We start from the raw sequence: 13,467 nt of genomic DNA, 5'->3' as shown, positions 1-13,467 counted from the left end.
TATGTATATATAATCTTATATACATATATTATCCTACTGACTTTGCGTGAACGAAGAAATAAGTGCGTTAGTTAGCAGCATATTTAATGAAAGAAATTGTACGTTTTTATTCTCATTATTCACGAAATTTCTTTTGCGCTCGGTAATCGTATCGAGCGTTTCTTCTCTTTTTACTTTCCCCATTCTCTGCACTCTGTTGATTAAGCGAAAATGCTAGCGTAATTTTCTTTACATCGCCGCAACAATTGATTGTGTCCTAGATTGTGTGCAACGCGAGGACTACGTTTTTTATTTCATATTTTCTCGACGATGTACTTTAATTACATGGAATACATCGGGGAAGCACAATTAATTCCGCTTATGGAATAAAAAGATTGCGCTCGGTCGATCGACCATAACATATCGATATTGCAGCCGGCGCAATATTTATCGCATGACGTGAAAGTTATCTAAATCTGATAAAAAATAGATTTAATGACAAAAATATTTAATAATACACAACATGTACACGAGGGAATGGAGAATGAAAGTAATGAAGAGATTTTGCTCGACAGATTTTATTCGCGCGCGAATAAAACCAGAGAGAAATCTTTCGTTCGCGATATTCGTTTCAATACTTATTTCCATCTAACATTTATCGCGAATGATTCTCTCAGTTTCCTAACTGCCTGCTTGCATCATAATCAATGGTTGGATTGTGCATTACGAACGTAGCGACTCGCGAGCGATCGTTATGCAAGGGTCGTCGGTGGCAATTGTGCTGGCGAGTTGCACTCTTAAATTATTCAACGGCAACTTTTTCCACGGACGTTGTTCGTGCTGATTAGCTCGGAAAGCTCACGTCCAGGTCGTGGCCGAGCCACGCGAAGACGACGAGCGCCGCGTGCTACGTTTCATCGTGTATTGCGAGCGAAGTGTCCCGCATTTCTCGATACGTTCGATTCACAGCATTCTTTTTACTCGTTCTAACAATGTACGTGCGCTTTTCCACGCTGCTTACTAAGGCGATTGTCATTTGTAACGGTCGAGGGTAGAAAAACCGAGTATCTGCTAAGAAAGGCGCTTTAAGCTGTAAATGTTGCTTTGGATAACGGATAATAGCACGAGAATTTGACATTTTTACAATGATTCGCGTATTGCAATTTTTATTTCCATTTGCTCGTTGATTACAGAGCTATCACAATTAACGAATTTTTTAAGTGAATTTAATTAAACAAATATCATTTTGTTGGGTTTTCATTTTACATTTTGGTGGAGTAGCTCTGCTCATATTCATCGTTATTACCGCGTTGTGCTTTGAATACGATAGAGAAGGACCCATTGCAATATTCCGTGTAACGCGGTGGATGCAGCATGCATATAATCAGAGAGATGAAATTTGATTACAATCTTATCGACTGTGAAATAAAAAATATTTGTATTGCCACTAACATGTAATTCTTTTTTTTATTAATTTTATTTGCATGACATCGAGGCGTGTGACACGTGAAGAATATGAAGAAACGATATACCAACTTTGAGACAAATTTGGATATTCTGATCGTAATCTATCGCAACACTTGGGACGTACTTGCGAAATATCTATGTCGGGAAATTTCGTTAATTGTAGCATGACATCGTTGATTACCGGCGCGTAATGATCACGGTGCGATGGGATAATGCGTGAATTAATCACTTGGCGACTCGCGTTCAGCTGTAACGCGAAACGTTCGAGTTCACAGTTACGTGTTACAATCGAGTTACCCAGTTTTCGATCGTTCTCCAGCATCGATGGCACTGAATAAAGTCGCGGGGCGATGCATTTGCGGGAGCGAAGTTTCATTCGGGAGCGTCGACATTGGATTACACGCTTTTTCGTCACATGTAATCCACTCTCTCGGCCGGAAAATTCAGTCAGCATTAAGATATTACGTACATTCCGCAGCCCGAAAATATTCACGCTGAGCACAAATCGTGACGTCGTATAATCCGGCGATGCGGCCATAAAAGAGGATGAAACATCAAAATAATAATGCAGACTTCACCGCAAGAGCGATTCGCACATTTGCCGTGCTCCATAGATGTCGTTTAGACGAGTCATTTAACGTTAGTCATCAATATTAACCCTTTGCCTGTAAACGTTTTTATGGCACCTTTATCCTGTAAACGGGGGTCATTTACGTCCACCTCATTAAAAAATAGGTTAAACTGTTTTAAAAAATCTGAAACAATTCGTATAGTTATATTGACTCTTCTATTTTGTAAATCAATCGGAAAACCAAGTAAAAAATAGTTTGTTTAAACAATGTGTTTATGTAAACAAAGTAAAACACGGAAAACGTACTATTTTGTTTAAAAAATTATAATTTGGGGACAAATTATCGAAATAAAAAAAATCAAACGGAAAATTAAAGCGTAAGGATAATACTTTCAATAAAAAAATATTGCAATATGGCACAATAAAAAAAAGAGCTTAATTTTTGAGCATGAAAAAAGCATTTTTAAAACATTTGTTTAAGCATGCAAATACAAGTATTTTACAAGAAAATCAATACTTTTTTATTTTAATGTTATTTTATTCACAAAAATAGGTTTGAGTAAAGAATATTTACATATAAAAATTGTTGATATGAGAAAAAATAATTATTAAAATAATTATGTTTTACTGCTAAAAAGTGTACTTACACTAAAGATTTTGTCTTGAAACTTATTTTCTAATAATATATATTACAAATCTTTATAAAAAATGTAAAAAGAGTTGATGAAAAAGTCACTCACCTACACACTTGGTATACGTTAACTGTAAACGAGGGTCGTTTACGTCCAGACGCAATTCGAACTGCTTGCTATACTGGCTGTATGTGGACTAAGCTTGCTAAACTTGGGGAGTGTGTACACTGTCTGGATACAATTTTACACGACATAGTCCAAGGCGGCTCCCTTCCTCCGTTTTTAAGGTATCGAAGATAGTCGCTTTCGGCCGGACACAAACGACCCCCGTTTACAGGCAAAGGGTTAATCATCCTGCGCCCCGTTCTCGAAGAGCACGGTTTGTTACGCGAAATTAACGCTGTATTATCATTATCATCTTTCTGTTTGTCTTCGGTTCAACGTTTGAACTTTCCAACGTAATTGCCTGGGCGTTTCGATATGACTTTATCTCACATGCCTTATTAGACATGCGAGCTTTACAACTGATCTCGGCAATCTGTCTCATCGAGCCTCGCCATTTTCATCCAATCTGTCGAATCACGAGTACGCGAAATGGATTTCACATATTCGTTTCATATGAAATTGAAAAGAGTTTTGCACATTTTAGTGGATGCATTATAAATATACCATTCTCTTTTTTTATATCGTGGTGTATTAATAATTAGTGTCATTTTGGTTTACTACATTGTACAGGTATACCACGTCCTGCATTACTCGCGTGCAAGTAAAAGTTGCCGTCGACGAGAATCGTTTCGAGCGCTTTGAAACGCAGCGAGACGAAAATTAAACGAGGCGCGTCTTGAGATACCTACGCGCGTAAACGTGGCTGCACAAACGCAACGATGGGACGACTGAAGCGCGCTAATGGACGTTCGCTGTCTTTTGACGAAAGTGGATGAAATTCTAAATACTCGAGGCACGTTCAGTTACGGTGTCGGTGTCGGTATTGTGCCTCCATTCTTCGTCCACGTGTGGCCCGACATATGCGCGCAACGTGTGTTCCGCAGGGGGTCTGATAACATGCCACCTGGCGCGTTGTTATCCCTCGCAATGTATCATATCTCTGTAACCGGTAATGAGAGGATTGTGTCCGCGAGAACGATAATCTTCTCCATCGTTTTATATCATCGCCGCGTGGAGAAATTCTGTCCGATCCTGTGATCGTAATCGCGATAAGTCCCCGCGATGTAATTGATAACAAGTCCTTTACAGGGACATATGTTCTCTGTTTAATAACGACGCAATGTGGTATATATCGTTCCGCATTGCTTTTCTGTCACAAAATTTTCGCGAAATATAGGATTTTATGAATTTCTATCGGGAAACTGTCATCGTAATTCGTTGCATCGTTGCGTGTCGTGTACTTCGTTTTGATAACGAGCGTATATTATAGCACGTCGACGTGTATAAAATAATTCTGTGCTTTCGAACGTGTCTGTTGATATTAATATTGACGCGAAGTAATAACAATATAAACTTTATTACGAATGCGCATATGCAACAATGGAATTACGGTTATGTCAATCAGTAATTATCGATACCGAGAAGTTATGTGTATACATGTATGTATATACACATCTATAATATAACATAAAGCAATTATGCTTGGCGGGATAATGCACATGCAATCGTATTCGTTCAATTCATCCTTTTATAATTGATGGTTCGTGACGACGCGAAATGTGCTTCGGCGAATACCATATATACAATATTGCGAAACCACGTAAACGTTTAAAGTTCCAGCGAAAGCTTATGAACGATGTATGGCAGGCATGCATCTTTTACATGTATCTTCTGTCATCTTTATCCTCTTTTTTTTATGCACATTCGCAAAGCCTAGCACGCAAAGTAAGAACGATCACTATGATCTCAATGTACTTTACAAAGCTAGAATATTAACTAAAACTTTTAAATAATCTCTCTAATAGTACGTGTATATTTTATGATAAAATTTTATTGAGATTGATGTTTTTGATATTGTTTTCTCAGCGCTGTTTTTACAGTAATTTAATTTAATTTCCATGCTGCTTTCCAGCGCAAGTATTCGGTGAAAAATATGTGAATACTCGAAATTATTGGCGTATGTTTTCAGTTTAATTAATATTTTAATGATGCATGTTTCGCGCTCGTTGGTGTTCTGAAAAATCCAATTCTCGATGAGTAATTACCTCGTGAGCCCTTCGGCTACCACGAAGACTGAGCCTGTGACTCCACTCCCGTTTCGGGAAATCTATGCCGTATTTCTCCATGTCACCGGTCCGCTGCTTCCAGACGCTGGAGAGCCCTCCGGGTCAACAATGCGTTGCCATCCGCTATTTTATGTTCCTTCTGCAAGAAGAAAATTTGCTATAGCAAACACTTTCTCCCCTTCATCGCAGCTACTTACAATCGCCTCGATTAATTAATTTAAAAAATTAATTAAATTCTTAATGAGCACGTCTTAAATCCATTAATATTCATCGCGCGATTGAAATTGATGTATATAATAATGTATTTCTATGTTTGCTGAATATTTTATTGCATGCAAAGAGCCGATTAAAAATCGGTATTACTCTGAAATAATTGACGAATGCATTATTTTTTTTGTTAAAAAAAGTTAGCGTTACTCATCGCTTTGTGCGGAGGTCCGAGACAAATCTAATTTCCCGCGGGCAACATAATTGTTAGAACTCCGACCGTCCTGGGACGCATCTCATGTCTCGGCAAGGCATCACTCGCGTCCCTCGTGTGAGAAATTTCGTGTAACCGGGTTTCATGGTGTCCATATCGCATGTCTAGACAAATAATTTTCAGCAGTCTCGACTGTGCTCGCGTCTGACCGCACGAGAGAGCTCCAAGCCGCAAAATTGTTTCACGCGTCCGAGATTATAATTCCTCGCAGTTTCGTGCGATGTGTGGTCAACGAATTTAAATATTACGCTCTCGTATGTTTTTTCTCTAATACGTTTCTCGAATACGTCTCTTAAATTAATTAATTACAACGCGTAATTTTCGCGTAGTTCCCTTTCGAGAGGCAATCGAACGTGCGAATTATCGGCGCATATAATGGATAAATCGCGGGTTCAATATTGACGCGTTCAGTAATCAGTCACGGGTAACGCATTTAAAATTTTTGTGTGAATAATCAACTATTCGTTTTACACGCGACGATTATTACAGCAACGAGGTTACTACTTGACATCGCCCGTACGCGAAATAATACGATAACGTTTGCTTTCACATTGTTTGCAGCAGCGAACGCCGGAATTTCGCGGTGCTGTCATCTGCAAAGAGATCGATGAATGTTAATCTAGCAACTTGAAATTCACGTAACGTTGCGCTTCCGCGACCGGTATTAGCAGCGAGAAATATAATCATTTCAACTGTCGTCATGGTCGTCGTTCCACAACACTGCGTGCTACGGGGAAACCGTTGATTATGGGATGTGCGTGATATTGTCGAAGCAATTGCAGCGAAGCAATTATCAATACTCGCAATAGTCGGCGTGTATTATATTATAGGACAAGCCTACGGCATATTGCTCGAGAGATCGATAGACGAAAGTAATTTGCCAGGGTGGCTCGCGAACTTGCGGGGAGCTATGTCGGATATAATTTATTCCAGCCACTCCATTATTTCTTTACTTCCCCATTGTGCGAGCGCGCTTATTCAGAAAATCCCTTGGCTCAATCGAAGCGCGCAGATTATCGCGGCATTTGCAGTCTTGTTTACAAAAATGCACTTTATACACCGTCCGATTTTGTAATTATTTTATAATAAAATAAATCTGAATATTTTGTTATTATATACCGTATTATATCTTGTGTGGGCGAATTAATCGAATCCCAGACGTTAATCCGCTTTCAATGCTACGTGTTGATAGGTTTCGACGGTCTCGCGAGAGATTTACAGTGATTCGTTGCAGCCTCGTTGTTTGTCGCTTCACCCGTGCTATTAGCGATTTCCCCGGCTGCGGATATTATTTTTGTTATTTATCACAGAGAACGGAGCGAAATCGTGTTCTGGACCACCCGCGAACGGACGGCATGATGAATGAGGTGGGATTAGGGATTCTTTCTCATGGGCGGGAGATAAAGAAACGCCAGCCGTAGCGACAATTTGTCGGCGAGCGTCATTACGCAGCTTGACGATGAATTAATTAATTAATTATCGAAGCCGCACGCGCTGCTTGTCGGGCGCACATATTTGTTAAATCGAGGCTTGTAACGCACGGACGGGCAACCAGCACTGTCGCCGCCAACCTCGTTAACGACGCTGACACACTAATTGAGGTCGTGAATAATAATTATGATTGGTCTCGTGCTTGCGCGTGCGGAGACGACGCGATGTCGATTCGCATCACGTAGGAGATCGCACCGTGCGTTAATTCGTCGTCGTATAAAGCGCTGCACCATCGCGCACACGTGGCGAACGTGAATCTTGGCAAGGGTGTCTTATCATACTCTGATCCGTTGGACCGCGAAATCTCGACGGAATAAATTATCGTATATTACAGCGTTCGCGCCTCGCGCTAGCATACATTACGTCGCGTTGATCAGCAGTTGATAGCCCGGCGGTAATTTTTCCACGTGCGCGAACAATATCGTCACACCCCGCTAAATTAACTCCTTCGCACCCCGATGACAGGGTTTCTTCATGGTCACGCGGCGCGTGATTTTGATCTCACTCGTCGTCCGGTTTGGGGTAATTTGCTCGGTAATTGAACGCGGGTAGTTGTGAAAGTACAATTTTACCGAATTACTTATGAAAAACAGGTAAGAACCACGAAGAAGGAAAATCAATACTGATTTCAAAGTTCGCTCGTCCAATAATCGTTGCTCGTAGAATTCCTGAGTAATTTACGATGATGCGGAAACAATTCGTAAAGTATGCAAATTGCGTTACTATAGATCGTTAATAAATCATGTCTCGGGGTCCGAAAAGGTTAATATGCGAGAGGAGAGTTACGGGGAAGGACCGCCACTTGAACGACGTAGATATTGTTACCGACGTTATTATGGCATTCTGTTACTTTGTTCCCCGGGGAGCAATTTGTGTCCGTGCGGGGTATTACATTACATGCGTAATTATAAATTTGCACGGGGAATGCCTGCGAAAGCGAGCGCTGTACGTTGCACGCTGCCGTGCGCGTATTCTAATTGCCCCGTAATCAAGTAACGACTAACGAGCACGTGGACGCGCGCGCGCGCGTACACGCGGAAACACGAGGCATCTCGCGTAGCGTATCAGCTTCCGAAATTTCGATCTTAATAACAATACGTACGGATTCGTCTCCCTTATCGAATCCTCCAGTTCTTGTCTAATGATAACGCTCGATTTTGCCTGCGAGTGCGTGGGAGTGCCTGCGAATACCAGGACTGCAAAACGAGGACTTGGAAGACATCCTCGACGCTGCCGCGCTTTGCACGGTTCTATGCTGCCGTGCGGTTGATCGCGGGGATCTCGAAAGTGCGATCGACGCGAAATTAGAGCGCAAAAACCGTTCTCGTTATGCGATCGCGTGCGCATCAGACGAGAATTTGCCCGCGGCGAGTTTAACATCTCGCCCCGGCCGCGCGCGAGCTCCGTGTAACGTGTAATTTGGCGCGGAATACCTCGCGTTACATTTACGGGGGTGTTACACGGTGCACGTTGCACGCGCGCGCGCGTAAGAGAAAATCTTGAATATCGCATCGGCCGGTTTAATACGAATGCCAGATAAAATTGGCCGCGCTTCGCGCGCGTAACTCGCATTTATCATAATCACGGACGCCCTTTATTCGTGCGCCAGCCTAAGTGGACCTGACGTGTTTGAACGAATACGTCCCGCGAGCACGAACCCGGGTCTCGATTAAGGATCAACACCACTTAATAGGGACGGTTGTTGACCTCCTCCATCCCTTTCACCCCTCCGATACATCAGAGCACGATTATTCGCCTTTATTCGCGATATTACGATAACGTGTCTGATATGAGCGTGTCGTTACTACTTGCGGATTATTCAAGTCCAGATATCTCGATGGTACTGACGATACGTTTGAGCTTTTCATTCGCGATTCGGTGGCCTTTTCCGACATCGGATTTGCAGTTAAAATCCTTGGTCGTTTTCAGGACGGCATAATTAAATGTCAAAAAGTATTATCCGCATGAACAAACTCGCAAGGGATATTTGCATATTGGAAGCATTCATTGATGCGGCGATATACATGCAAAATCTGATTCCGTTGCATCTTATTAAAAGCATAGCTTCTACTTTATTTGTGTCATCGCTGTATAATGGATATAATTAGAAACAATTTCCGTCACACGGACGTTAATTTTAAACTTGTTAAATTTTTTCAAGTTAAGTATCCTGAAAATAAGTGTACAAGTGATAGATATCGTTATCGATAATAGCTATCCATCCGTTAATACTTGGAATAATCCGACTTTGGCAGTTCGTAAATGAGTTCTGTCCGTTGGAACTGCCGTTGGCAGTTACCACATCGTCTAACGAAATTCCGCGACTCGCCAACGTAGCAGGTAGATAATTTAATAGTGTTAATTTTAATCATATTGATTCAGCTGTCTCGCGCACTCACTGTTTTCTGATTGAACATATAAAATATTACGATCAAATTTATTCTGTGTCATGTTCCCGCAAGCATTTCGGTCCTTACTCGACCGAGATTCGGTGTCTGCATAAATTTAAAAATCGTTTAGCGAAACGACACATATTTCTCTCTTTATACATTTTGATTTTACTCCCACGCACTTGTACAGTGTACATGTTGTTGGAGAACCCAGTTCTTATTTTTTCTCCTAGGCAAGCGTAGGTTAACGTTGTTTAAATGGACAACTTACTTTGTAATAATCGTTCATGCAGCGCGAAGTTTCTGCGATATTAAACGATGAATTTTCATTAGATGCGCTTATTACGTAGACCGCGCGACATTACATTATCCATGTAATTTCTACGTGTAATGAAAGAAGTAAGAATAATCCGTGCGTAGTCTGGAGAAAATCCGCTAAAACTGATTACCCATTTAATATCTATCTATCGATTAATTATTATTCATCTGAATTCGTTTGAAAAAGTCTGATTGTTAACTCAGGGCGCTTCTGTATGTGCAGTCGATTGCAGTGTTGACCACACGAGAATAAAGTGGAGAGCGCCAAGAAATGATGCGAATAGTTTACTCCCGACAACGGATCAATTAATTAACGGAAGTGTCTATTAAAGTCGATTAAAAAGTTTCAACTGCTTTATGATCCGTTACAACAAGATCAATTCTCCTCGGACGCCTTAATGGAATTATCTCGTTTGAAAAGTTCGCGATCGTCTCTAATCGCGTTCGTCCTTCAATTTCGCAATTTCTAAGTGTCGTTTATGTTATCGTGGACTCCCAACTGCGAACTACGCTCGACAGGAGCGTTTAAACGCGTCGCCGCACCTGCGGGATTAATATTTAATTGATTTGCTGCGTGCAACGTCACATGTAAAATGCATCGCGTGTGCAGCACATGCTATTAAAATGAATTTTGCAGTGCGTTTTATCAATATATAATTTTCGGTGCGCGTGTGCTTATTATGCTGATACACACGTATACGTAGATATGACATTTATTATATACCTGGCAACGGAGGGATTATTATCAGAGAGCGGTGATTCATGCGTCGAACTAGTTCATCTCTATTCACGCGAATTTCGGCGTATCGACCATCAATTTCGATATTAATGTCAGCGAGGGATGCGGAAGTCGAATGTCTTTGATTAAGTTTCACTTAGAGTTTCGCAACTTTGCAAGGTGGGGTGGTGATTGCAGGAGGACACGGACGGAAGGGGCGACTGCGCACGTTTTAAACGAATAATCCAAACTTTCGCCACGTAGTCGATAGCACTCGTGAGTGAACGACCCCTCGGCCACCACCGCGAGAAACCAAGTATCCAGAGTTATAAATAAGCGACGCGAGTCGAGTCCCCCTTGCTTTGAATCGATCTTCAGGCTAGGCGATTTGAATGCCCGATCCGATCGCGTTGACAAGTTTCCCGGGCTGATCATGCGGCGCGAGTTACTGAGAAAAAAAAGGAAAAAATAATCCTGCATCTCTTTCTGCGATCGATACGTACAGGAGTTATCATTGCCCGTTTGCATTCACCGGTTATCATCTGCTCACGCTTATTTATGACATGCGCGCAGAAATCGACTATCGTTGACAATAGGACAATAGGAGGCTCAGGTGGAAATCGACTGTCGGATTGATTGGCGGCGTCACGGCGATATTTTTATTTGTCTGTGTTTTATTTTAAGAATCGCGATCGGTCGGCTCGTGAAACTCACTTTGGAGTTTGATTATTCGGCAGATCTTTTAAACGCGTGTCGAATTTGGAAATTGCGCTCACGCGGTCACTCGATACAATTTTAATAAGTTGCAATATATTTCATTTAATTTTTATTAAACAGTTTTAAGCAATAAAATATATCTTCTCGGCGATAAATTCCTCCTCTAACAAACTGCGATGAAAGTCGATGTTTACATGCTAAGATGTCACGATAGCGTTAATGCGTGCAGCTGATTGCTCCATGATCCGCAATAGAATCGAGTGAACCGGAAACTTGAGGGGCAGCCTGAGAACTTCCGCCGTAATGTCGGTACATTACGGCCGCACATGCGAAGAAAATAGCTCAAAAATCGGCACCTTCGTGCTAATCGGATTCCTGCTCGTTAAGTTGGAAAATCGCGTTAGTGTTAATCCAGTTCGACGGATGCATGATGGTCCCGCTTTCAGGCTTAGAGAACGATGCACACGTAAACAAAGTGAAGGCGTGGAGATGGATCTTAAGCCGCAAGTTTGCGAGAACAAGTCCATGTCAAAATAAGGAGCTGATCGGGTTCCTTCCGAACTTATGTCTAAGTGCAACGAAAGTTCCTAGCAAACATCTAGCGAACGTTTAAGAGACAAAAAGGACAAATCTGTGAATCTGACAGATATAACGACGTTTCTTGCGTCTTAGTTTTCTTACGCGTAGATCGCAAACACGAGATGTACAGACGTCGCTTGGAGATCTAACTTCGAGTGCTCGTTAAATTATAAATTTAACTCGGTCATAATATGGAACTGAATTACGAAGTTAAAAACTGAAATTTTCTTTTCATAACCGTAATAAAGGCGAAGCTCTGTTATCTCGAAGGGAACAACGAATCGCTGTACCGGGCCTGTTTAATTCCAAGTTCTCGCAAACTGAAGCTGAGAATACAGGTTCCCACTGGAGAACACCGCTAAAACGCGAGTCGGGAATACGGATTCTCGTTTTTCCAGCCCGGCCGTCGAGCTCGCGAAACGCTTTTGTCGCACACGAGATCGCGAGTTTAGGGCTCATTGCACATGCGAGACCTCGAGGTAATCAGCCAATCGAGAGTGTGTAGAGAGAGAGAGAAAGAAAGAGAGCAAGAGAGAGCGCGCTTATCGCGTATACACACACGATCAGATAATAAAGAGAGCGGAGTGGGCTCTTTATTTCGTATTCCATTCTCGTGACCTTATTCGAGATCAACCGACGCGAGAATCGCACCGGATGAGGCGTTATTAATAATTGGGGCTTGATTAATCGAAATGATCGCCCTTGTCGCGCTCGCGCGGATTACGCGATACACAATACAATGCGTGCGCGTATGCGTGCGTACGTGTATACGTTAATTAAATTCAGTCTCGGATAAAACGTTTTCCCGTGGAAAATTGTCAATGTTTCAAAAAAAGAGAGAAGGCGTGCATGCATTCGTGTCCACGAATTATTCGGTGGAATTAACTGATTTTCATACTGCTGCGGAATATTGTATTCTGTAGGAGACTTCTCCACGGTCTATTTCAGAGTGAACGAGTCGCATTTGATAATTACCAACATCACTCGAGAACTTGCTTTTGAATTGCTCGCGTCCCGAGGGAATATCATTTTCCGGGAAGATTTCCCCGACTGTCACGGCTAAACAAGCCGACGACGTTGTTGCATAATGACTTGAATAATAACCCGCGATCGAAATTCGCAGCTTACGTAACGCTAGCACGCGGCTGCACTCGAGACATGCAACAAACGAATTATCTACATGGAATTAACTGAAACCGAGCCCGGGACCCGCGGCCGTCTTTCCGACGCCGGATCGTTCTCACGCGACGCTATTTTAATCCCGCTTTCGCCTGCCGCAAACGTCTGCCGACCAACCGAATTGCAAAAATCGCAAAAATCGCGATTGCGACGAACGTTGACGTGATTTGTCAGCCGATGAATCCAGTGATCGCAGAAGGCGCTCGTTCCGCTTGGTTGCCCGCTCGGATATCACTCGGATATCGCTCGATCCGTTCCACATGGCGGTTTTGCGGGAAAAACGAGAAAAGAGAGCAGCGTGTCGACGGCAATGGGATTAAATGGGACCGTTGACCTTTGCGTCACTTCGGCAATGTTCATTTTTCGCAATCGACGGGGAAATCGAGAGACCAAGACGCGGTGATTAATGCAGGCGAGGCCGTTGGCCGAGGATAAATTTCTGCATTGTAGAATTTTAATCGCTCTTCACGAGCGACATTCGGATCGTGTCCCGTGACACACTTTCGCTCTTTTACTCCGCGCTTAAACGTTATACAATAAATGATACCGTGAGCACTCTGCAGCTCCTCGAGCATCTTTACTCGACTACATTGCCTCATGCAAGTAAAATCTGAAAAAGCTGTTTCTGAAAAACAGCAACTTTATCTTTTTATTTATTCCTATTATGCATTTCTGTCAAAAGTTCGCTGGGCAGCTTGTATCATGCAAATAACT

At 42.2% G+C, this 13,467-nt stretch overlaps 1 protein-coding gene across 2 annotated transcripts in view; it reads right to left on the bottom strand.

Moving 5' to 3' along the window:
* LOC105275369 (adenylate cyclase type 6) overlaps positions 1-13,467 on the bottom strand; it is a 77,454-nt gene that overhangs the window by 55,205 nt on the left and 8,782 nt on the right. For both annotated transcript variants that reach the window (XM_011332157.3, XM_011332158.3), the window contains exon 2: positions 4,860-5,019. In XM_011332157.3, coding sequence (XP_011330459.1) covers positions 4,860-4,940 — 81 coding nt within the window. In that variant the 5' untranslated portion in view covers positions 4,941-5,019. The remainder of the gene's footprint in view (positions 1-4,859; positions 5,020-13,467) is intronic.

The sequence above is a fragment of the Ooceraea biroi genome, chromosome 11 (genome assembly GCF_003672135.1).
Source record: "Ooceraea biroi isolate clonal line C1 chromosome 11, Obir_v5.4, whole genome shotgun sequence".
Classification (NCBI taxonomy): domain Eukaryota; kingdom Metazoa; phylum Arthropoda; class Insecta; order Hymenoptera; family Formicidae; genus Ooceraea; species Ooceraea biroi.
Note: the sequence above shows the minus strand (reverse complement) of the source record. Positions and strands in the feature narration are given on the sequence as shown.